Raw genomic sequence first — 22,955 nt, 5'->3', positions numbered from 1 at the left:
AAAGAAAGACCTTTGGTGATGTCGAGAGTCGCGACACCGCGTACAGGCGCGCGCTCTCGTCCCCCGGACGGTTGTCACCTCGCATTCCTCACCCCATACAGCCTGGTGCTTGTTCGAGGACGGATCGACAGCTACAAGGACTTGTACAGCCTACCTGTATCCCGCCCAGCTCGCCCCGCCCGCTCCCACGCCCTCGCGACCTCGATTCGCTCATCACCCGCCCGCCAACGACTCGCCCGCTCGCTGTGTCGCCCACACCGCTCAAGGGGCTGTGCACGCTGGTACATCGACTGCCGGGACTGTATTGCACGCTCTATCGCCGGCCACTCGCCCTGCGAACGCCCTCGACGCCGTGAGTACCCTCACCTCCTCTTCACGCGACGCGTCCCCGGAAACCTTGTTCGACAGGAGTGCGCCCGAATAACAGCTGACCTGGCTGCATGGGGCTCGCAGATCCATCGCCTGACAACCCCGCCAGCCTCTCGAACGATGCAGCGACGCTCAGCGGCAGCGCCGCCCGTCTCTCCCCCGAACTCGGCAGGCCCTTCGTCACACGGGATGGTCCGCAAGCGCACCCTCCAGGACCTCCAGCCTCCCTCGTCACCCAACATGCAGTCCTTCCCTCACCCAGGCTCGTCGTCGTCTCCCTCGATCCAGCACTCGATCCAGTTCGACTCATCGCCAAGGAACGCCCAACTCTCGTCTCCCGCGAGCATCTACTCGTCCCCTGGCATGGCCCGCTCTGCGTCTGCCCAGGCGACGTTCAGCCCTTTCCGCCAGACCATCACGACGAGTCCTCTCGGCAGAATGTGCGAGCAGGACGAGGAAGTCCCGGGAGGAAGGAGGCCAGGCATGAAACGGAGACGGACGATCGCAGGCGACTCCCCGACCTCACCCGTCAAGCAGGACAACTCAGTGTCGCAGCAGCTATCGTACACACCGCGCTGCGCAGGCAAGGACGGCGAGGACGTCTGGCCGCCCGATGTCGAGGAAGCCTTCCACACAGGTCCGTACTCGAATCTCGCGTTCCCCCTACGCTGGCTCACGCTCTACTTGCTGCAGCACTCGCTCTGCTTCCTCGTCTCGGGCGCAAGAAGCTCATCATCAACGGCAAGCCCTGCGGACGAAATGAGCTTATTGGCGACTACATCCTCCGGACGACAGGCAAGGCTCGCTCGCGCAAGCAGGTCTCAAGTCACATTCAGGTCCTGAAGAACTTACGCAAGGACGACAAGGACTGTAAGTGAGCTCACGCGCGCCCAAGGAACGCAGGCTGACCTCCGCGACTCGCAGTCATGGAGCTCGTCTCTGAACCTGCCGAGGGCGACGACCGGTTCGCGCCCGGCAACGCTCGCCTCTTCTTCGGCGACGAGTCGCCCTACATCCGCCCTTCAGCCTTCTCCATCGGCCTTGGCTTGCCAGCCATCGATGTGACCGCTGCCTCGTCCACCTTCACTCCCTACCCTGCTCCTGCGCAGTCGCCTTTCGCGCTTCACTCGCCCTTCGTCTTGCACCCCTCGCATGGCGCCTTGACTCCGACGACGGAACTCGCGCACGCCTTTCAGGACATGTCGGTTCTCCCTCCTCCCATCCCCGCCGCCTGTCCCTTCTCTCCCTCCGACTTCGCCATGATCGTCCCGTCAAAGCGAGACGCTCAGCGTCAGGAAGGTCACGTCCTCGCCTCCCTCAACCATCGTCAATCCGGCGCACCGCTTCGCAAGATCCTCGTCGAGGATCTCCCTCACGGCTCGAAGCGGTACCCGATGCTGCCGGCCATGCTCGCCTGCCTCCCCTGCCAGTTCCTCCACTTCAAGCTCAACCTCGACATCCCCTCGCTCACCACTGCATCCGCACTAGGCACCCAGGTCGCCGCGCACGTCCGCCTCGACACGATGCAGAACCTCCCTCTCTCAGTCGTGACGACCATCTTCTGCCACGGCGACCGCATCATCCAGTTTGTCGAGTCGCTCGCGCCGCCCGTCGCGATCGGAGACGCCGCCTCACCGCTCGGAGCAGGCCGCTCGCCTTCGCCCGTCATGCGCCACAAGTTCTCCTACGAGCTCCCCTTCGCCGAGACCTACTGGTCGCACTTCCTCTCGGCCAACGAGGAGGGCAGCGCCTCCTTCGGACGGAACGGCAAGGCGCGCTTCGAGCTCGCGCAGAACCTGAGCATGTTCTCAGTCCTGCAGGAGGTCGTCGTCACGCCTGACGACGGTCTCGCGCTTGCGCAGGTCGACGACAGCGTCGAGATCAGGGGAAGCGATTTCGGAGACGTCGTGCTCGTCATTGCGTACGACATTGAGGTCGTCGAGGGACTGCACCGCGGGACGGCCGAATTGTCGCTCCTCTCGTCGAGGCATGCGGGCGCCGGCTTCGCACCGAGCGAGATGGCCTCTGTGTCGTCGTTCTCGCCGCAGCTCGATGCGCCGGGCATGTCGCGCAGCGCGACCTTGCCGGCGAGCATGGCGTTCAGCCAAGTGCCCGCGCCCGACATGCAAACCTCGATGCCGCCTCCTCGTCTCTCCCGCCGCAGTCCGCCTACGTCCTCTCGCACTCACCACCGCCGTCAGTCGTCGTCTTCGAACAAGCCAAACCTGTCGCTTCACATCCCGCCTCCGAGCGACTTCGTGCGGCTCTCAGCCTCGACAGCAGGACCGTCGAACTCGCAGCTTCAGCCACCTAGCAACGGTCACCTCGCCGCGCCTCGCCCTCCGCTCACGCCGTCGACGCCGTGGGACCAAGTCGCCCACACGCCCGACGCGCCGCCGCCCGTCTTGCCAGACTCGGGCTCTGCCGCCCAGCGCGAGCGTCTCGAGCACATCTGGCTGCAGAACGCGACGTACGAATGGGACCTACACTCGCCGGCGTTGATGGGACTGCAGGAGCACAGCTACCTCTCGTCATCTCTCTCGCGACCCGCCAGTCTCGCTCCCTCGCCTATCGACGAGAACGGCATCTTCTCCAGCGCGTCGTCGCTTCCCGTCCCGCCCGCGCTGAGCCAGCAGGCATTCCCTCAGCACTTGCAGTCACAGCCGATGTATTCCGTCCACCCCGACCACCATCTCTACGGCGCCGACTTTTCGACTGGTCTCGAAGACCCTTCCCTCCCGGACCTCCTCTCAGTGTCGACGTCCTCGAGCAGTTCAGGCTCCACTCTCTCGTCCACTCAGGCAGTGGAGCCGGCGCCGCAGCCTCGCACATCCGCACCGCCCCCGCCGCAAGTGCCGCAGAGCAAGCTGAAGGTCAAGCAGGAGCAGGACTTCTTCTCGAGCTTGCTCGGGTCAACAACCAAGTAAGTCGCCAACTCAACCATTCCTTCAAGCGATTCATTGCTGACCAGCTTGTCTCTCGCAGGTACACTGGCGTTTACGCTTCTTGACCTGCACGCCTCCGCCTCACTTCGCCTGCCGTCTCGCTATTTATCCCGCCGCGCGGCCGACCCTGTACCAACTTCTTGCCCGCCTTACCCACCGTCGTACCCTTATTCCCCTTTTCTCGAGCTGTATCGCCCCCCAGCCTTTGCGTACATACGACTCCTCGCGCTCTCGATCATGCCCACTCTCGTTGTCTCGGTATTGATACCATCTTGGTGTACCCTTTCTTGTCGACTTGTCAATACCAGCAGTGCCGTCGTTCATTGCGTACTGGCTCCGGTAGAGCCGAGAAGGGTTTCCCTGATCGTGCTGGACTCCCGCACTCATCCCGCTTGGCCAAGCTGCACCGTCGACATGTCCATCACTGCAGTCGCACCAGCAAAAGCATCCGCACGCGAGCCGAAGGACAGTTGGGGTGTCTCAAGGTGATCTGGGCAGACGGCTTCGCAGTGTCGGAAGAGTAGAACTGCGTTGCTGGTCAGACGAAGGATACAATGTACAACGGAGAAGGGTCGTGAAGGTTGACTCGTCGTGGAACAGGGTCTATCGAGTCGGAAATGCGGAGTCGCGGGCGGTACTGAGGCGAGAGTGGGCGTTCAAGCGATCGTGCAGGGGATGCTGCGAGCAGAAGATGATCAGCAATGAAGACGGAACGCCCGGCATTGGACGATGGTCGCTCACACGCAGCAGTCGCAGGTGAATCTGGCGGAGAAGGACCGTCAGCTCTCGAGAACGGCGGTGAAGGAGTCGGGCGAACTTACCCGGGACAAGGGATCTCAAAGCAGCCACCGCGAAGGTGCATTGCCTCCGTCTGCGCCTCCTCGTCTTGCACCTGGCTTGGATGAGGAGCCAAATCGTCCAGTGCGACCGAATCCATCGCTTCGCGATTGTTGAGCGCAGCTTGCAGGCTGTTCTGCATGGCAGGTGGGTAGGTGGAGGACTGAAGGGCTGGCTGGGTGCTCATGGTGGTCTGCAAGAGCGAGGAAACGATGGAGCGTCGCTTCATCAGTTAGGAGATGATGAGGGCGAGTGGACGAGCGCAGCTCACCGTAGGTTCGGCGGGGCTGTGCGGCGGTGTAAAATGAGTCGACTGAGCAGTTGCTAGCCAGTGCAAGGGGAGCAAGCGATGGGAGCGGAGGGGAAGAGGCGAAGAACCTCCTCCAGCTGCGGAACGATGACGCAGAGAGGCCCGCTTTCTTTTACTGGCCTCTCGTACGAATGTCGAACGTCTGTAATGCGTTGCAATGCGAAGATGACTGTGTGTCTGTACGCGCGGGAGAGGTCCAGCCTCACTGCCGCCACTCCTCGACCCTCCTCCTGTCCCTCTCCCTCGACTCCTCCAAACTCCGCCTGTACTCGCGCCTCATTTCGCGTTCGCGCTGCCTAGCCCTCGCCTCCTCCTGCCAAACCTTCTCCTTCCCTCGCCTCCACCGCTGCGTAAAGTCCGCCTCCTCGCGCTGCTTCTCCGTCGCTCGTCCAGGCGGATGATCCCTTCTGACCGGGGGCTGGAAGACGTCCGGCGCATAGGAGGCCATACCCGACTCGGCGAGTGCATCAGGGTTGTTGGCCTCGATCGCTTCGCGGCGCGCGCGTCGCTTGTTAGGCGAGAGTGCCATCCAGACCATGTTGTGCATCGTGTGAAGGCGCATCGCGTCGGCGAGTTCTTGCCCCGTGTAGTTGATGGGACTTCCGGAACCGGTGAAGCAGCACAGGTCGTAGGCGAGCGCGCCGGCGAGCGATCCGACGACGGCTCCGCCGATGGGCTGTAGCGAGCTCGTCAGCCTTTCCGTCGTGTGCAAGCCGCTCAAACGACGACGCACCCCAATGAGCCACCACCACGAATCATGGTGCCACAGCTTGATCCCGTACCCGACGCACCACAACGCCAGTCGCGGTCCGAGGTCGCGAGCAGGGTTGATGGCGTAGCCGGAGACCCAGCCGTTCGACATGCCGATCGCGACGACGACGAAGCCGAGGACGATGGCACCGAGACCTGCGCCGGGAGGGGCGTTGTTCTACGAGAACGAAACATCAGCTCTGCAGGAAGCGAGGAAGGGCGAGTCAACGCACCTCGTCACCGAGCGCCAGAACCGCAATCATCAGTATCCCTCCCGCCAAGATCTCCTGACAGAAACCTTCTGCAGGCGAAGCGACATTCGAAGCGGGAGCGGTGATGAACAGGGCTGCGCTGGCGTTTGCTTGAGGGGTCGAGTGGATGAGTTTGTGCGGGTCGTACATGTCGATGGCGTGGCGGTAGCTGCGGGCGAGAGCATCAGAAGGCGTCTTTACGCGAAGGAGGGCGATGAACTACGCACTTTCCGTAGATCATGAGTCCGCCGACGAAAGCGCCGAGAACTGCGAGCGAGATGACGCATGAGCGTCGCTTCCACCTCGACAGAAGCGACGAGAGCGCACCTTGAGCAACGATGTACCGCGGCACCATCTTCCATGGAAAGCCGCGAAAGACGGCGAGCGTGATGGAGACTGCTGGGTTGCAGTGACCTCCCCTGCGAGACATCGAGCAAGTTAGCGGGGGCTGCGAGAGGTGTGGCGGACGCGAGCGTACGAGATCCCACCGGCGATGTCTGCAGAACACAGCGAGTCAGCACAAAGTCGGGGGAGAAGAAGCGAGAAGGCCACGCACACAGGGCGAGCATGGCCGCAAAGCCCCATGCGAAACTGACGGAGGAGTAGGCGCCCATCTATTTGTAGACGTCAGCAATTTCACTTGAGGGAGTTGAGCAAGCTGGCAAGCGCACCTGGTAGTCGCTGATCTTGGTTTGGCACGTCGCTGCGAACGAAGTCGAGTGAGCAAGCGTCCAACGCCTGGACGAGCGATCGCCTCACAGCCGATGCCGATGCAGACCAGAATCATCGTGCCTGCGAGCGCAACGCGTCAGCTCGAGCGCACGGAACAAGGAGAAGTGAGCGAGAACGCACCCAGAAACTCCGCCATCGGTTCCCTCAACGCGTACCGCACGGTTCCCCACCAGTTCCTGATGGGCAACTCGTCGTTCGGTCCCTCTCGCGCATCAAAGTCGTCCACCCAGTCTTCCTCGTTCTGGTCCAACTCGCCGCCGGGCATCTGGCCCGCCTCGGCGTCCCCTCCTCCTTTCTCGCCTTGATCGTCTGCGCGTCCTTCGTCAATCTCGCCCGCGATAGTCCGCGAACCACCCGAGTTGACCTTCTCCAACTGCTGAGGCTGCTCCTCCCCGCGCTCCGCCCTCCGTCGCTCCTCCTCACTCCGTCCACTATCATTACTCACAACCACCTCCAACGGCGCCTTCCTCGACCCATTCGATGTCGCATTCCTCAACTCCTCGAACGGATCCGCCCGCTCGCGAGGCTTCTCGTTGTCCAAGTCGTGCGCGACAACGTCTGCTGGCTCGTCGTCGACTGCGGCAGAGGAGACGCTCGACTGGGTCGTGTAGGTCCCGTCGCGCGGGATGGGCGGCCGATTCGGTGCTGCGGCGGCCGCGGCGGACGAACTTGCGCGCGCGCCTCCTCGAGAGTTCTGACGCCGCTTCTTCTGCTCCTGCGCCACGCTCGACCGTCTCCGCTTCGAGAGGTGCTTAGGAAAGACCCCACCGACTGCCCAAAGCGGCTTCTTCCCCTTCCCCGCCTCAACACTCGACCCGACGCTCCCCTCCTCGACAGGAAAGGCACTCATCGAGTCGTTCCCGCCCGCGCCGCCCAACTGCCTTCCCAGCTCCGACCCCGCGTTCGAACCGGGCGTGCGATCCGACTCGGACACGGCGAACAAGCTGTCTGGGATAGTCGAGAAACGCCGGATAGGTGCAGGTCCAGCGACGTTCGAGGGTCGGGGGCGTTCCTTCTTGGCTACGGCAGCGGGAGGAGCGCGGATAGAGTCTGAGCGGCGAGACGGTGCGTCGGAGAGGGCAGTCGAAGTCGTCGAGTCGTTCCGCGTTGGTCGGCGGCGGGAGTTCTGCTGAGTCGGCGGCGGGCCGGCGATGGACGCTGAGGAAGCGCGCCGGCGTTGTTGGGCTGTCGAGTCGGCCGTTACTCGACTTGTCGTTACGTCGAGCGAAGGGAAAGCGGCGGTGGAAGCGGTTGATGAGGCGGTGTGGCGGTGTGAGGAGGGTGGTCGAGGGGGATGGGCAGGGCGCTCCAGGTTGCGGTCTGGCGGTGTCGACATGGTTGTCCTCAAGAGTCGAAGGAAGAAGAAGAAGAAGAAGAAGAAGCAGAGTCGAAGAATCCAGGGTGTCGAGGGAAAGCGGATGACCCGTCTCCCGCAGCGAGGCAGAACGAGGGACGCCGCAGACAGAGTGAGCGGCAAGGGACGAATGCTCAAACTTCGAGATCTTCTTGGATGCGCTGCGCGAGAAGGCGAGCGAGGCGAGGTGGTTCCGTCATTCTGGAGTGAGTTCGGTGAGCGGGGGCCAGCGAGAGCGCGAGAGAGCGCGGGCAGCAGATCTGGAGCAGAACAAGGTCAGAAACAAGGCTGCCGTCGGCACACACTCAGAGTCGAGCTCAGTCAGCAGCACGAGCGAGCGAGAGAGAGAGCAACGAACAACCCACCCTCGCCTGGTCCTCGTCGTCCTCGAGCTCATCCAAGGGAGAGAACAGCAAAGATGCCCCACGCAGACGCACTCGCCCTGCCCTCGAGCGCAACCACCTCCAAGCGCGCCTTCTACACGCACCTCGCCTCGACCGCGCGGACCCTCCTCGCACCCTCGTCGCCCGACGACCCCGCCGCGAACTGGATCACCGCGTTCTCAAACGCCGCAAGCTTGTTGTTTGGCTCGTACGAGAACTATGCCGACAGGTTCGGGAGGGACGACGGGAGGCGGGTCAACTGGGCGGGTGAGGCAACTCGCTCGAGGAAAAGACCACTCTCGACGAGACTGACATCGCGCTCGACTCCTCCTTTACAGGTTTCTACGTGATCCCCTCGCTCCTCTCGCGACACGCACCCGCCTCCGAACCAGCCCAGCTCTTCCTCGGCCCCTTCCACGGCCGCCCAGCCTGCCTGTCCGTCTCGCTCAAAGGCTCCTCTTCCCGCCCCGTAGGAGTCTGCGCAGCAGCGTTCAACTCGGGCGAGACGGTCGTAGTGGAGGACGTCAATGCCCGGCCGGGACACATCGCCTGCGACGGGGTCACGCAGAGCGAAGTCGTCGTCCCCGTCATCGTCAAGCGGCGGAGAGAGGACGGGACGGAGGAAGAGGTGCGTGTGGGAGTGCTGGACATCGATTGCGAGGCGCTGGGAGCGTTCGACGAGGAGGACAGGCGAGGATTGGAAGAGTTTGTCGAGGTCGTCAAGGAGGTCATTCGGTGGGAGCTGTAGGCGGGTCATGTCAGACAGGTCCTTCGAGTGTAGAAACACTGGGAACGCACCGTAATGGGTACAACAGTACAGTCTATGCGAGGTTTAGCGGCGCCTTCACGACATCTCGACGTCGAGTCCTCCCGACCCTCCCCAGCTCCCGAGGACGTCGACGAGGTCGCTCAACTCGGCTTCTTGGCCCTTGTCGACCTCCTTCATCGTCTGCGGGCGTGTCTGGGTCATTGAACCGAGCAAATTCGAGGACTGGGGACGTAGAACGCACCTTCCATTCGTCCACAAACTCGTCGACACCAATCTGCTCACTCGTAAAGTCCGCCAGCACTTCCCTGCGCTTACCCGCGTTAGCGCTCAACGTCAACCGTCCCTCAGAGAGCCGGTACGCACCTCAAGCGAATCAATTCCGCCTGGTACTGCGCAAACAACCCCGACACATGTTGAAGCGCTTCCTTCGGGTTCAACCCATGCTGCAACGCGAGGCTCGGCGTGGCGAGGAACAAATCCGCCTCGAAGAGCAACGAGTTGAGTTGCTCTACATCGCCTTCCATCTTTCCCAGGTCGTCCCGCACGCCTTGGAGGGCTTCCTCGATAGTCTGCTGAACTTTGGCCATCCCTCGTTCGCGAATCCCGCCTTCAGGTCTCGACCGTGTTACAGGCACAGAAGGCATAGCCATGAGATTCTGCAGCTGGTTCGCGAGAGAGGGAAGGGACGAGACGCTGTTTAGTGAGGAGGCATGGTGACGGTTGAACTGGCGCGCGAGGTCGTCGGCGCGGTGGAGGAGCGTTGCGAGAGAGGTGTTTTGGGAGAGCTGCGGCTGCGTGTTGAACCCAGCGAAGGAGGACATGGTAGCGGCGGTAAAGATGAGGAGGAAGAAGCGGAGCGATGAAGTTGGGTGACCACGAGCAGTCGAGCGGTGCTCGCGGCGCGTATGGCAAGCGCCTGGCTGTCTTTCGACAAAGGCAGATCCGCCTGCGGAGCCGAAGGACCGAGAGAACAAGCGGAGCAGGGTAACGAAGAGCGAATCCGACGAAAAAACGCCCGCAGGCTAGATTGACAACAGGCTCGAGAGGCCGCAAGGGGCACGATACGTGGGTGTACAAGAAAAAGTGTACGCAACGGGAAGGGCAGACCAGTCAAGGCCTCCTTCCTCGAGACAACCGCGCAGAGCCCGCCTCCCTGACCCGCTTGACGAGCTAGACCGTCGTGCAGACGACCGCTTAGATGAGGAGGCGCTCGATCTGGCCCTGTAGGCGGCAAAGAAGAAAACGAGTCAGCCTCGACGCCCTTTGGCGGGTCAAGCGACGCATCCAGCCCCGCTACGCACCTTGATCGTGTCAATCTGGCTCTTGAGCTCGCGAGCCTCGTTGGTCGTGATCGACGCAGCGATGACGGGGCGCGAGACGCCGCAAGCACGGCCGAGGGCGGTCTTGGAGGGAACAAAGACGTAGGGGACGTTCTTGTCCTCGCAGAGGAGCGGGAGGTGGAGCAGGATCTCGATCGGCTCGGTGTCTGCGAGGTGAGATGGCGGTCAACTCTCGCGTCAGACAGATGGAAGGGGACCCGGTGCGCAAGGCAGCGATTGTGTGCCCCAAGGCGAGCCGACAACCGGGACTCACCGGCAGTCATGACGATGAACTCGCAGATACCGCGGTTGAGGGTCTGCGGGCGCAACGAGAGACTTGTCAGCACCGTCATACTGTCGCAGCATTGGGCCTCGGTCGGCTCACCTTGGTCGCCTCGTTAGCACCCTTCTTGAGCTGCACAAAGTCGAGTAGGTCAAGTCAGCCGCCATCCTCCCGCAGATGCCGCAAGCCCGCTTGACGAACCTGCTTGTAGTGCGAAGCCTGCGTGAGGGATCACATGTCAGCGAGCCGACTCTGCGATAGCGAGCAGGACCGGGGCGAACACACCTGCTGGACCAAGTCGAGGATCTGGTTGGTGAGAGCCGCGTCGGCGAGGGGGAAAGCCTTGGGGTTGGTCTCGGCCTGCAGAAGCATTCGCACGGTACCACGGGCGGTGTGGACGGCAGAGTCAGCTCCTGAGCTCGGGGGAGATGATGAAGTCCGAGGCGGCGAGAGGACGGGGTGCGCACCATTGCTGCGTGTCGGAAGTGTTTGTGGGTTGGTTGGAGTGTGTTTGCGAGCTCACACGGAGATCACGGCTCGGGGGAGGTTGGGGGAGGAAGGCGACGAGACGAGACGCTCAAGGCCAAGATGGCGGACCTCATAAATTGTCTGGCTGACTACTGTACACCATCTCGTACACTCTCATAGTCCACTCTGACCAACCCACGCAAAATCAGGAGCGGTTGTGAGCGGAGTAGTCCTCGTCTCGACGGTTCGACCTTCAACTCTTCACTCGCGCTCGACTCTGCTGCGATGGCTGACAAGCGCTCTCCTTCGCCCGCGACCGAGAAGCACGAGGACGCACGGCCTGCATCGCGACCTCGCTTGGACGACGAAATGGATCCCGCCCCACCCGCGCAGGCTTCGGAGGTTGCTGGAGAGGCGCACACCGCTGCTGAGGCTGTGGAGGTGACAGAGGACGGGACAGAGGAGGACAAGGAAGAGGTCGAGCCCGAAGAAGAGCCGCGAGAGAAGGGCGTCAAGCCGGAGGAGCTCAAGACGATCAGGGAGGCCTACGAGGACGGGTCGCTCGAGGGCTACACGGACGCAGAGGACATCGTCTACCCGCACAAGTCAGAGCTTAACGACAAGGTCATCATCTGGTACGTCGGGACCTTGCGGCTTGACGGGAGGGGGACGAACTGCTCACGTTTGCTTCGTCGTCCTTGTTACTTCTGTCCGTAGGCGCGGTGACATCACGGTGCGTCTCGTCTGCTTACTCTGTCGGATCGCTAACTGATGCTTCGCGCTTGTCGTCATCAGAAACTCGCGGTCGACTGCATCGTCAATGCTGCGAACAAGTCGCTTCTCGGCGGCGGAGGCGGTCAGTTCCCTTCTTCCCCGTATCAGCTCTTTCACCGCTCCTGACGCGGCATAACGTATAGTCGACGGTGCCATCCACTCCGCAGCAGGCCACACCCTCTACGACGAATGCAAAAAGCTCAACGGCGCCGACACGGGCGAGACCAAGCTGACAGGCGGCCACCGCCTTCCCGCGAAGCACATCGCGCACACTGTCGGACCCATCTTCAGCCGGAACAAGCGCGAGTGGTGTGAGGAGAAGTTGAGGAGTTGTTATACCTCGACTTTGGGGTTGTGCGTCGAGAAGGGGTTGAGGAGCGTGGCGTTCTCGGGCATATCGACGGGCGTGTGAGTTGTTTTCTGGTGCGACAGACTGGCGTGACGATGACGATGCCTTACTCGCGCAGGTACGGCTATCCGCTGGACGACGCGGCGCAGGTAGCGTGCGATGAAGTCCGGAAGTTCCTCGAGGGCGAAGACGGCGACAAGGTCAGTTTGGCCAACACATCCCATCGAATGCTGCTCTCCTCGGCGAGGGTGGCATCGTGAGTGTTGTGGATGGCTGACCTCTTGCGCCTCTCCAACAGATCGACCATGTCATCTTCTGCGTCTTCCGCCAGATTGACGTCAACTCCTGTGTGTTCTGGCGCTTTCTTACTCATCCGAGTGAGCCGCCCGGAGCTGACACTCGCTTCGAACAGACCTTGACAACGTTCCGGCCTACTTTCCCCCTCCGCCCGGCTTCAAGAAGACGGTGAAGGGGGACGCAGCAGCTGAAGAAGAGTCGAAGGACGATGATGGCGCGGAGAAGAAGGCGGAAGAAGGAGAGGCGGCGGCGGCTGGCGAGAAGAAGAACGAGTGAGGATGAACTGGCGGTGTCGGGAGCTGTCCTCCCTCTCTCGCTTCGCCCCGATTGAATCTGTACGATCTTTGCATTGTGATCCTGTTGCAGTACGAGTCGTCTCATCCAGCGAGAGTTGTCGCGGGAACTCGCTCTCATCGCCTCGCTCGTCGAAGGCCGCGCGTCCTCGACCTCGCTCACCACGCTTCACCCGCTCAGACCCGCTCCCTTGCTTGACTGAACCGCTCGAGATGGCAGAAGCAAGCTCTTCGACGTCCCAGCCCGCGCAGCAGTTCGACCCGGCCAAGCAGCAGGCCCTCGCCGCCTACCGCAAGGTGCGTCAATCAGCTCGCGTCGGGAACTCGCTGGGTGGGCGTAGCTGACTGGACTTCAATGCGCATGTACAGAAACTCAAGGAGCACGAGGAGCTGGACCAGAACTTGAAGAAGAGTGCGTTCTCCCACCACCACCTCGTCGCTGGATGACGCTGACCTCGCCCTCTCACACCGCTCGCAGGTGAGCCAGCTCGTTCGCGCACCTCGCGTATGACCGACAACGAAGTGCTGACTATCGCCGCGCAGTCCGCTTGTCGCTGAAAGACCTGGAGCGGGACTACGAGAAGAGCGAGGACGACATCAAGGCGTTGCAGTCGGTCGGGCAGATCGTGGGCGAGGTGTTGAAGCAGCTGGACGAGGAGCGATGTGCGTGCTTGACCCTGGACTGTTGCGCACGGGAGTTGCGGGGCTGACCTTACGCATCTCACCGGACAGTCATTGTCAAGGCGTCGTCAGGACCCCGCTATGTTGTCGGATGCAGGAGCGCAGTGCCGAAGCACAAGCTGAAGAACGGAGTGCGCGTCTCGCTCGACATGACGACCCTTACGATCATGCGGTAGGCCCCCCATCCTCCTTCTCATTCGGTCTGCGCCGGCTGACTTGCTCCTCTGCGCTCGCAACAGCATCTTGCCTCGCGAAGTCGACCCGCTCGTGTACAACATGACGATGGAGGACCCGGGAAGTGCGAGCTTTGCGGGTGTCGGTGGGTTGGGCGACCAGATAAGGGAGTTGCGAGAGGTACGCGGGCATCGTAGCTGTTCCTTCGAGCGTCACTGATCACAACTTTCATGCCCAGGTCATTGAGCTACCCTTGATGAACCCGGAACTGTTCATGCGCGTCGGAATCAAGCCTCCCAAAGGTGCGCTCGTTCCGACGGCTATCCAGCAAAGTCGCTGACCCCGCTCTGCTCATAGGCGTCCTCCTCTACGGCCCTCCCGGTACCGGCAAGACCCTGCTCGCCCGCGCCGTCGCCGCAACGCTCCAGACGAACTTCCTCAAGGTCGTCGCGTCCGCCATCGTCGATAAGTACATTGGAGAGAGTGCACGGCTCGTGCGCGAAATGTTTGGCTATGCCAAAGAGCACGAGCCGTGCATTATCTTCATGGACGAGATCGACGCGATTGGCGGACGGCGATTCAGCGAAGGAACTTCGGCCGACCGCGAGATCCAGAGGACGTTGATGGAGCTCCTCAACCAGCTCGACGGCTTCGACTACCTCGGCAAGACCAAGGTTATCTTTGCCACGAACCGAGTACCGTACCGTCTCACTCGCCTCCGGTGAGCCTTGTCGCTGACCTCATCCCTCGCACAGCCCGACACGCTCGACCCGGCTCTCATGCGTCCCGGCCGTATCGACCGCAAGATCGAGATTCCGTTGCCGAACGAGGTCGCGCGAATGGAGATCCTCAAGATCCACGCCGGCCCAATCCGCAAGTCGGGCGAGATCGACTACGAGGCGATCGTCAAGCTGAGCGAAGGGTTCAACGGCGCCGACTTGCGCAACATCTGCACCGAGGCGGGCATGTTTGCGATTCGGTGCGTGCGAGGGCGATTCATGCAGGTCGCTTGGCGAAGAGCTGACCTTCCCTCTTCCCTCCTTCCTTCCCCTCGTCCGCTTTTTACACTCTCTCTCCGCTCTCCGGAACAGCGACGAGCGCGACTATTGCATCCAGGAGGACTTCATCAAAGGCGCGCGAAAGCTTCAGTCGGCGAAAAAACACGTTCGTCACCTTCCTACACTCCTTTCTCGCTGCCCTCGCTAACGTGCTCCGCGCGTAGGAAACTATCCTCGAATACGACAACGTGTAGAGACTCTCGCGGTACAATCGCTTTTCCTGCCGCCCTCACTCTCGACTCGAGAGAGAATCGCCTCGGCAGCTGAACTTGGCTATCCGCACTGGAGTCTCGAGGTCAAGCGGAGATTGCTGATGGTATCGCTAAGCATAGGCTACGGCTCGCAAACTGTCCCGCGAAGCTAGCCCCGTCCCCTCGCTCCCCATCCGCTGTTGCTCGTCGTCGGCTGCCAATCCCGGATCCTACTTCGACCGTCCGTACGCTGCGGGCCTGTGTGCGGCGGCTGCGACGTCGAGGGGTCGGCTGGTCGATTCTCCGCTCGATGCCGCACGAGGACCCTTGTCCCAACCGCAGTCGCTGGTCGGCGGCGCCCAGCCGGGGTTCCATCGCGACCAACCGTGTCTCTGGGCTTTCGCTCGCTCGAACGGAGCGGGCAGGAGCTCTTCGCAGGGCAAGGAGGAACGACTCGGAAAATGCAGGGTTGCGACTCTCTACCTCCTACTCACCCTCACCCTCACCCTTTCTCCACCTCACTTCAGCTTTGCCGCGTTCGTCTGGTCGAGCACCATCTCCTTCGCACCGACCGTCCCGCGCCCGCCACCCGCCGAGAACGCGAGCTGGATCTGGAACTTGCTCGCGAGCTCCGGGTCGAGCGTGGTGATCGACGGCCACGACCGCGCGTCCGCTTTCGCGAGCGTGATCTCGCATTTCGTGCCGAGGATCTTGTAGGATGAGGCGGAGGGGTCGATAGGGCCGTAGAGGGGGAAGGATTTGGTGAAGCGCTTGCGGGAGGGGAGGACGAGGTCGACGTGCATCTGTGGATGTAAAGGTCAGCTTCGAGGCCGAAGCTTGGCAATCACGAGAACGCACCGCTTCAGACTCGAACTTGACGACGCTGGCCTCCTTGTCCGCCTGCTTGCCAAAGACGCTGACGATGACCTGTCGCGGCGTTTGGTAGTGATCTGTCCGCAAGTCGACGAGCTCCTCCTTGCCATCGTCCTCCTTCTTCGCGCCGACGAAAAGGTGACGTCCCGTCCGGCATCCCTCAATCCGCACTGTCGAGAGGTAGGTGGCGCAGAGTCAGCGGCGGGAGCATCGAAGGGTCTGACTGTGGCCGCGAAACTCACGGAACTCGTCAAACTCGAGCACGCGACGCTTGCAGCAAGAGTAGCCCTTGCTGCCTGTAGTAGACGGAGGTCAGCGCGAGGAATGCGAAGACGGAGTTGCGGGACAAGCGCACCTTCGTGGAAGATAGGCTGTTTCGAGGCGTCAACGCAGCGTGTCAGCGTTCGCAACAGCGTATAACGAAAGGGAAGTCTGTTCACCACACCAGCGTGGTACTTGCACTCGCCTTCCTGCCGGTCCTCACCCTCGTACTCCTTCCCGCACGCTCTCCGCTTGCACCGCATCCCCTTCTTGACCTCGACCTCGGGGTCGTCCTGCTCCTCGACGTACGGCGTCGACTGCGGCTTCTGCGGGCCCTCCTTGTGCGCAATCTTCGGACCAGGCGGGAGAGGAGGAAGCGAGGAGTCCTCCGATCTCGAGTCCTGCGGGACAGCCGCGCCGTAGACCTCCTTCCCGTCTGCGTCGGTCGTGGAAGGCGCCTTGGAAGCTTCTGCAACTGGCTTGAGAGGCTCGGCGGGTTCGAGCGAGTGCGAGCCGGTCGCGCAAGTCGGGAGTTTCATAAAGTCGTCAAAGTCGGTCACCGCTGCGGCGCAGGACGAGGGCGTTAGTCTGAATCTCTGGAGCCCTGTAAACGCCCTACATCCTTCAAAGGACAAGCAGGGAATCGAGCGAGGACTCACGCTTGTTGACATCCGAGCAACAGCTCCAGCTCTTCAAACCCTCGTGGAAGACTGCGAGCAGCGTGTCCAGTCAGCCACGGCCTCGAGCCACCTTGCAAGCTACAGCAAGCGCACCTGGCGCGCCTGGGTGGAACGAGCAATCGGCGTCGCCGTTCTGTTCAGGGTCGAAGGACTTGCCGCAGCCGCGGCGAGTGCACGTAGCGAGAGTCATGGAGCGTCTAGCAATCTATCGCGAGGCAGCAGCAGGTCCAGCGAGGTGTAGCAGCGTGAGCGAGCGTCGAGAGGAAGCGGAACCGTCACGCGAGGGAAACGGTCGCTGGAAAATCGCAAGTCGCTCAGGCTGATTCGCTTGCACGGTAGCAATTCGGACTACAGTATCTTAGAGGACCTGCAAGTATCTCCAGCCCGCCAGCGAGGGTTGCGAGGTTGCATGAGCGCACGGCATTCCCCTTCGACCACTCCCATCTCGCTCGCACACAAGCTTACCAGGCTAGGATGACGTCGCCCACAGCTGGGCAGTCTGGCAGGCGCGAGTCGACCAGCTCGCAGGCGTCCTCGCCGCGCCCGACGAGCGAGGCAGACCTGGTCGATCTTCATCAGGCTGAGCAGGACCGACACCTCGTAGAGTCGATGACAACGCTCGCCAACACGGGCAGGACGAGGAGCAACACCGTGCGAGACAGGCGAGGGAGCATGTCGTCGCCGGGTGTCGCGGGAGGGCCGCAGGGACCCGCACAGGACTTGGTGACCCCGCAGCGGGCGACGAGCAGCGGAGGCGGGAGCAGCCATGTTCACGCGCACGGCGAGTCGTCACGCAGGAGACCGTCGGTCAGCGTCGGACTCGGCAGCGGCGATGCGACAGACGCGATGGGTCACCTCGCAGACGACCTCGCACGGGAGGACCGGGAGGAGGAGGAGCGCGAGGAGCACGAGGCTTTCTACGAGCGCGAGGCGAAGAGCTCTCGTGGTCAGGAAGACATGTCGAGGATGCACAACACGCCGACGTCCGCACCGCGCTCTGCAGCCGCCGCCAGACTCTACCGACACCACCGAAACGTGAGCGACTCGAGCATCGACAGCCAGGGCGGCGCCTACATCGACCACCGTCGCCAGCCACACTCGCTCTCGTTCGGCACGACGCCGCGAGGGCAGAATGCCCCGCGCAATGTCGACATGTACGGCAGCGCGAGGAAGGGCAGCGCCTTGCGGAGGTTCAGCACGAGCGACGACGAGCCGAGTGCGCGCTCGCCCATCTCGCCACGAGCCATCGACGACATGCGAGGAGGGCGCAAGATGTCGTATGCGAACCAGGACGTCGACGAGGATGCGATCGCAGACGACGAAGGGCCGGCTTCGCCTCGCTCTCCTCGCCCCGTCCACTTCCTCGACCGCCACCCTTCGCAAAAGTCGCTCAACTCGCTGCACTCTCAGCGCAGCCGTGACTCGGAGCACGAGGAGCAGCATGCTTCGTACGGCGTTGACCTGTCGCGGCCTGGTTCAGGCTTCGGCAAGCCCGAAGACGACATCTGCTTCCCTGCGCACGGCGCAGCAGCAGAGCTCGACTACATGGACATGCACCAGCAGCACCCGCACGGCGGCCTCCCCATGGCCGGCGTTTTGCCGAACTTCCCGTACCCGTTCGACTTTGGCGCGCTCGAAGAGTTTGCGGAAGGCGAGCGCGATGGACTACCGATCCCCTCGATGCGACGGCGGAAGGGAGCGGCTGCCGGCGAGAACGGCTTCTCCCCCTCGAACGAGTACGGCGTCTCGTCTGCGACCGCAACGCAGGGACGGTACATGGGTGGACCGATGAGCAGCAGCAGCGAGGCGGAAGTCCCGCGGATGGGCGGTCGACACCGCAAATTTAGCGAGACGGTCCACCCGGGGAGGATGAGGCGGAAACTCGCGCGCTTCGAAGGAGCAGGCGATGATCTCGGCGACGCGGGTGTGGGCGAGCGCGAACCCCCCTCGACCCCTGGGCACTTCGTCAGCATCATGGACACCAAGACGCCTTTGCTGGGCGACAAGCGCGCCGGGTCAGGAGCGGGCGGGTATGGTACAGCCGGCGGCGAGGGCGCGCGCAAAGTCGGCCCGCGACCTTATCGCTTCTCCTTCTACTCGAATGCGCTGCCGTCGACGATTCATGCGCGCTCGCTTGCGGAACTGCCAGGCGAAGGCCAGACGTTCGAGGAGCTCTTCTGCGGACGGCGACCGACGGAGGAGGACGACCCGCCTCACCCAATCAACCTCGACGCACGACTCGCGCAGCTCTCTTCGCCGATGCAGGGAGGCATGCCAGGTTCCGGTGCCGCCACGCCCAGCGCCGCTTCGAACGGCCGCCAGTCTGTCAACGGCTCGAGAAAGGGAGGCGCCGTGCCGGCGGGCATCTCGGCGGCAGCGATGCGCGGCGAGCGACCACGGACAGCGGTTATGCGGAGCGATGAGGAGGCGGAGGCGAACACCTGGTGGCTCGACGTAATGTGCCCGACTGACCAAGAGATGAAGGTCTTGAGCAAGGTGCGCCGACGCGTGCCATTCTTCGCGTGTCGCTGCTGATCTCGCCACTCGCTCGCAGGTTTTCGGCATCCACCCTCTCACGACTGAAGACATTCAGATGGAGGAAACGCGCGAAAAGATCGAGCTCTTCCGGAACTACTACTTTGTCTGCTTCCGCTCGTTCGAGCAGGACCCGTACTCGCCGACGTACCTCGAGCCGCTGAACATGTACATCGTCGTCTTCCGCGAGGGCACGCTCTCGGTGAGTCGCATCAGCTTACCGTCTCGAGCTGAAGACTGGGCTGACCACCTTCGAACGCCAGTTCCACTTCCGCGGCACGCCTCACCCGCAGAACGTCCGACGACGCATTAAGCAGCTCAAGGACTACATCAACGTCACGTCGGACTGGATCTCGTACGCCCTCATCGACGACATCACCGACGCTTTCGGACCCCTCATCCAGAATATCGAGTACGAGGTCGACTCGATCGATGAGCTTGTACTCATCTTGAAGGAGGCAGAGCAGAGCGACATGCTCAGGCGGTGCGTAGCGGCAAGGGCCGGGGTCTCCTGAAGTCGAAGCTGACAACTCTCTCGGCACCGCGCAGGATCGGAACATGCCGCAAGAAAGTCATGGGCCTGCTTCGCTTGATGGGTAACAAGGCCGACGTCGTCAAGGGGCTGTCGAAGCGGTGCAACGAGAACTGGTCGGTGGCGCCCAAGTCGGACATTGTGCGTTGTTCCCTCTTTGCCACCGGTAAATTCCCCTGCTAACCCGTCTTTCGCGTTCAGGGTCTCTATCTCTCCGATATCCAAGACCACATCACGACCAGCACGCAGAACTTGACGCACTACGAGAAGATTCTGTCGCGCTCGCATTCCAACTACCTCGCTCAGATCTCGATCGAGATGTGCGTACAAAGCAGTACCTGCCTGCCACACTCATGGCTGACGCTTCCGTGTGCAGGACCGACGCCAACAACCAGATCAACGACGTCCTCTCGAAGCTTACCGCTCTCGGTACTGTCCTCATTCCGGTGCGTCCACCTCCTCGTTGAACAGCTCGCCCCTTGCAAATGCTGATCCTTTCTCTCTCCTCACAGATGAACCTGATCACCGGTCTGTGGGGAATGAACGTCCACGTCCCTGGCCAGAATGTCGAGAACCTACACTGGTTCTTCGGGGTGCGCCAGCTTCTGCCAGTCCGCGCTCCCAGGCTTGCTGACACGCCTTTGTCGCCCAGATTATTGGCTGTCTCGCCGCCATCGCCGTCGGAGGAGCAATCTTCACCTACAAGGTGCGTTGCCTGCGCTGCTTGCCTCTCCCACTCTCGCTGACGATGTCTCCTTCCCGCAGGTCTTCGTTCGCAAATAGACACGCTTTCTCTTCCTTCCTACGACGCCCTCGCTCAGCCTATCTCGCAGTCTATTCTCTCAGCAGTCGCCCTCCGTTCTCTTCCCTGTGGGTTGTTGGTCACTTCTCTCGCACTCGTTCCTGTCGCGTCGTCTTCGCGTCCTCTGTAGCTTTGTATCGTGCACTACTATACACGTCCCTATCGCTCGACGAACTTTGGGATCTGGCCTCCTTCACGCTCGCTGCGCGCGTTGCGACTCGCTCGACCTTTCTCATCTCTCAACCTCTCACACTCCTCCGTACACCATGCTGGCAGACCTCGACCTCGCTCTCAAGCGCCCTGCCGAGCTCGTGCAGCGCCTCCACGCCGAAGACCCGTCCCTCGACGGCTTCGAGAAGCGCGTCGCGGAGACGTTCTCCCGACTCCTCAGCGATGACAAGGCCGTACAGCAGGTGCACTGGATCGTTGCACACGCCATTGAGTGCAGACTGACAGCCTCGCACGCCCGCAGATCCCGGCGCTGACTTCCTTGTCCACTCCGTCGACCCTCCCTCCTCCTAGCTCTCTCGTTCGCTTCCGGGCGATGGTTCAGGACACAGGGATGGGTAGCGAGCTCTACCAGGCTGTCGGCGAGGGGGACAAGATCTTCATGTATGGCGCAGAGGAGGAAGGGATCGGCGGAAACGTGCGTCGTCTCTCGTTGTTCTTGTCCAGGAGGAAAGCTGACATCCTCGATCGTGACAGCCTGAAGACTACAGCAAGCTGAAGGAGCGACAACTGTTCTACGTCGTCAGCGTACCGGGCGAGACGGAGTGGCTGAAGGAGGTGAGTCCAGGGAAAGGAATCAAGGCGCAGGGCGATACTAACCGTCCTGATCCTGCAGAACCTCGACAACGCCTCCGTTTCTGGTGAGTTCGATTCATCCAAGTTCTCCTGCCATCGCTTCCGCTGACGACGATTGCGCAGACCTCCAATCCTCCATCGACCGCCTGTCCCTCAGTGCTTCCGCTTCTTCCGCTCCTGCCCCAGCCGCCAGCAAGAACCCCAACCCTGCCGAGCCGCACTTCGGACTGGTCGCCAAAGTGCGCACTTCGTTCCGGCCTGTCCTCGCTCCCAGCTGACGTCGATTGCGCAGGTCTACGGAGATTCGGGCGAGTCGCTCAAGACGACGGTCGTTTGCGAGTTTGTCGGCGTGTTGGGCGAGACGAGGTGAGTCCAACACTTCTCAGGGGCGACAGGATTGCTGACCTCTTGGCTCGCAGCCTCCGCAACGCCTTCGACGAGCTGAGCGAGACGACCTCCTCCTCAACTTCGACCGTCCCCGCTCTTCACGTCATCCTTACTCGTCCTGCTTCGACGCCGGCACTTCCCGCTGCTCCTACCGAGAAGGAGGCGAGGGAAGCGCTGCGGAAAGAGCTGGTCGCGTACCTTGCGGATAGCTTGGGCGGCGATTCGGATGCTGCCGAATGGGTATTGCTTGCGCTCGTCGCGCGAATGTACGTGCCCGTTACCACTTCCGTCAATTGATGCTGACAAGTTTGCTGGCAGCCACACCCGCCACGCGACAGGCATGGCCCTCGGCAGTCTCTCCCTGAACCTCGCCCTCCCCGACTCCTTCCCGACCTCCCTCCCGCAGACCCTCGCCTCGCTCGTCCCCACCTCCACAACCCTCGATTTGTCCATCGCTTCGCTCAATGACAAGAACAATCGACTTGCGCCGAGGAGCAGGGACGAGAGCCTCGAGAGTGGGAGGTTGCAGTTGGCGAGTGGGACGGCGGTGGTGGTTGACTTGCGAGGGATCGGCGAGGGGAAGCTCGAGGATACCGGTGCGTCTCCCGCCCTGCCCTCCCCTCCCGCGACACTGACTGAGGGCGCGCGGCGAACAGGCGTCCGGAATCTGCGACACGTCGCAACGACCGTCGCGCAGCAAAAGCTTTCCTACGAGTTCCCGTTCTCCTCGTTCGAGCTCGAGACGGACCTCAACTTTATCTTGCTGAGCGAGGGCAAGGCAATCGTGCCGGTGCGTTCGGACTTCTCGCGCACGGGGAAAGCTTCAGCTGATGAAGTGGCGAACAGGCGGAGTGCGTCGTCTATGTCAAGCCGGCGGCGACGGACTCAAAGGCATCCACGTCGCAGCCGGACAAGGCCAAGCTCGACCAGTTCCGCTCGTTCATCTCGACGGCCAAGTACTCGACTTTCGACATCCCCGAAGGAATGAGCGAGGTGCGTCGGCCTGTCTGCATGTGGAGCTGAACAGTCTTGACATCTGCGTTGGCGTTCGCAGGTTATCCAAAGCGACTTTGTCGCGCGGCGGCAGGCGTCGCATGGCGGAGAAGGGATGTCGCAAGACGACCTCCTCTTCCGCATGACGGCCGCGCGGTGCGTCTCTCCATCTCCACCGTGTTCACACCAAGCCGGTCGTGCTGACTCGCCCGCTGCGCAGGTTGATGGCGCTCTCGTATGGCGAGAAGGAGCTGAGCAGGGAGGCGTGGATGCGGACGGCCGAGCTGGACGACCGGCGGAAGGAGCGGATGCCGGCGGTTCCTCAGCAGCATAAGTAGGTCGTGGGACCAGTACGAGGGCTGCAACGCTAGTCGCGGTGTCGCTACACGCCGATCGAGATGAAGGAGAAGACGGGGAGAGAGAAGGGCGAGGAGAGCAGCTGCGGGTTCGCTCGCTTCGCAGGCGTCTAGCGGTGATAGTACGCGGCTGTTTGACAGTATA

At 62.2% G+C, this 22,955-nt stretch overlaps 11 protein-coding genes across 11 annotated transcripts; 6 read left to right on the top strand and 5 right to left on the bottom strand.

Moving 5' to 3' along the window:
- Positions 1-489: 489 nt before the first annotated feature.
- RHTO_03092 (TEA domain family member 1/3/4) lies at positions 490-3,379 on the top strand (the record flags this gene model as incomplete). The annotated part of the gene is made up of 4 exons (XM_016416764.1): positions 490-1,006; positions 1,063-1,239; positions 1,294-3,292; positions 3,355-3,379. The coding sequence occupies 4 exons, from the start codon at positions 490-492 to the stop codon at positions 3,377-3,379; spliced, it is 2,718 nt and encodes a 905-aa protein (XP_016276483.1).
- Positions 3,380-3,970: 591 nt separating this feature from the next.
- Positions 3,971-4,380, bottom strand: RHTO_03091 (uncharacterized protein; the record flags this gene model as incomplete). Its single annotated transcript, XM_016416763.1, has 3 exons — positions 3,971-3,992; positions 4,056-4,076; positions 4,136-4,380. The coding sequence occupies 3 exons, from the start codon at positions 4,378-4,380 to the stop codon at positions 3,971-3,973; spliced, it is 288 nt and encodes a 95-aa protein (XP_016276482.1).
- Positions 4,381-4,663: 283 nt separating this feature from the next.
- Positions 4,664-7,530, bottom strand: RHTO_03090 (aquaglyceroporin related protein; the record flags this gene model as incomplete). Its single annotated transcript, XM_016416762.1, has 10 exons — positions 4,664-5,137; positions 5,195-5,389; positions 5,445-5,631; positions 5,690-5,729; positions 5,790-5,881; positions 5,941-5,959; positions 6,019-6,076; positions 6,134-6,165; positions 6,222-6,254; positions 6,315-7,530. 10 exons carry the CDS (start codon positions 7,528-7,530, stop codon positions 4,664-4,666), a joined length of 2,346 nt encoding a protein of 781 aa, XP_016276481.1.
- Positions 7,531-7,966: 436 nt separating this feature from the next.
- On the top strand, positions 7,967-8,679 carry RHTO_03089 (uncharacterized protein; the record flags this gene model as incomplete). Its single annotated transcript, XM_016416761.1, has 2 exons — positions 7,967-8,198; positions 8,270-8,679. 2 exons carry the CDS (start codon positions 7,967-7,969, stop codon positions 8,677-8,679), a joined length of 642 nt encoding a protein of 213 aa, XP_016276480.1.
- A 96-nt stretch (positions 8,680-8,775) lies between these two features.
- Positions 8,776-9,521, bottom strand: RHTO_03088 (uncharacterized protein; the record flags this gene model as incomplete). Its single annotated transcript, XM_016416760.1, has 3 exons — positions 8,776-8,880; positions 8,942-9,005; positions 9,064-9,521. The coding sequence occupies 3 exons, from the start codon at positions 9,519-9,521 to the stop codon at positions 8,776-8,778; spliced, it is 627 nt and encodes a 208-aa protein (XP_016276479.1).
- Positions 9,522-9,894: 373 nt separating this feature from the next.
- Positions 9,895-10,772, bottom strand: RHTO_03087 (U4/U6 small nuclear ribonucleoprotein SNU13; the record flags this gene model as incomplete). The annotated part of the gene is made up of 7 exons (XM_016416759.1): positions 9,895-9,921; positions 10,002-10,186; positions 10,294-10,336; positions 10,405-10,434; positions 10,504-10,521; positions 10,588-10,662; positions 10,770-10,772. The coding sequence occupies 7 exons, from the start codon at positions 10,770-10,772 to the stop codon at positions 9,895-9,897; spliced, it is 381 nt and encodes a 126-aa protein (XP_016276478.1).
- A 283-nt stretch (positions 10,773-11,055) lies between these two features.
- Positions 11,056-12,466, top strand: RHTO_03086 (macro domain containing protein; the record flags this gene model as incomplete). Its single annotated transcript, XM_016416758.1, has 7 exons — positions 11,056-11,405; positions 11,488-11,503; positions 11,566-11,626; positions 11,688-11,952; positions 12,012-12,093; positions 12,192-12,240; positions 12,306-12,466. 7 exons carry the CDS (start codon positions 11,056-11,058, stop codon positions 12,464-12,466), a joined length of 984 nt encoding a protein of 327 aa, XP_016276477.1.
- Positions 12,467-12,696: 230 nt separating this feature from the next.
- RHTO_03085 (26S protease regulatory subunit S10B) lies at positions 12,697-14,590 on the top strand (the record flags this gene model as incomplete). Its single annotated transcript, XM_016416757.1, has 10 exons — positions 12,697-12,780; positions 12,853-12,895; positions 13,027-13,146; positions 13,216-13,336; positions 13,404-13,518; positions 13,577-13,640; positions 13,696-14,033; positions 14,094-14,317; positions 14,430-14,502; positions 14,561-14,590. 10 exons carry the CDS (start codon positions 12,697-12,699, stop codon positions 14,588-14,590), a joined length of 1,212 nt encoding a protein of 403 aa, XP_016276476.1.
- A 515-nt stretch (positions 14,591-15,105) lies between these two features.
- Positions 15,106-16,591, bottom strand: RHTO_03084 (CORD and CS domain containing protein; the record flags this gene model as incomplete). Its single annotated transcript, XM_016416756.1, has 7 exons — positions 15,106-15,390; positions 15,446-15,630; positions 15,703-15,756; positions 15,816-15,831; positions 15,901-16,283; positions 16,381-16,431; positions 16,495-16,591. 7 exons carry the CDS (start codon positions 16,589-16,591, stop codon positions 15,106-15,108), a joined length of 1,071 nt encoding a protein of 356 aa, XP_016276475.1.
- Positions 16,592-17,073: 482 nt separating this feature from the next.
- On the top strand, positions 17,074-20,251 carry RHTO_03083 (CorA family metal ion transporter; the record flags this gene model as incomplete). The annotated part of the gene is made up of 9 exons (XM_016416755.1): positions 17,074-18,897; positions 18,956-19,138; positions 19,230-19,420; positions 19,486-19,609; positions 19,670-19,788; positions 19,845-19,914; positions 19,981-20,061; positions 20,121-20,174; positions 20,234-20,251. The coding sequence occupies 9 exons, from the start codon at positions 17,074-17,076 to the stop codon at positions 20,249-20,251; spliced, it is 2,664 nt and encodes an 887-aa protein (XP_016276474.1).
- Positions 20,252-20,536: 285 nt separating this feature from the next.
- On the top strand, positions 20,537-22,792 carry RHTO_03082 (mini-chromosome maintenance complex-binding protein; the record flags this gene model as incomplete). Its single annotated transcript, XM_016416754.1, has 12 exons — positions 20,537-20,683; positions 20,743-20,916; positions 20,976-21,056; positions 21,115-21,139; positions 21,198-21,313; positions 21,367-21,440; positions 21,494-21,727; positions 21,780-22,057; positions 22,118-22,251; positions 22,308-22,454; positions 22,516-22,610; positions 22,675-22,792. 12 exons carry the CDS (start codon positions 20,537-20,539, stop codon positions 22,790-22,792), a joined length of 1,623 nt encoding a protein of 540 aa, XP_016276473.1.
- Between the last annotated feature and the right edge of the window lie 163 nt (positions 22,793-22,955).

The sequence above is a fragment of the Rhodotorula toruloides genome (genome assembly GCF_000320785.1).
Source record: "Rhodotorula toruloides NP11 unplaced genomic scaffold Scaffold2, whole genome shotgun sequence".
Taxonomy (NCBI): domain Eukaryota; kingdom Fungi; phylum Basidiomycota; class Microbotryomycetes; order Sporidiobolales; family Sporidiobolaceae; genus Rhodotorula; species Rhodotorula toruloides.
This window is presented reverse-complemented; position numbering and strand designations above follow the sequence as displayed.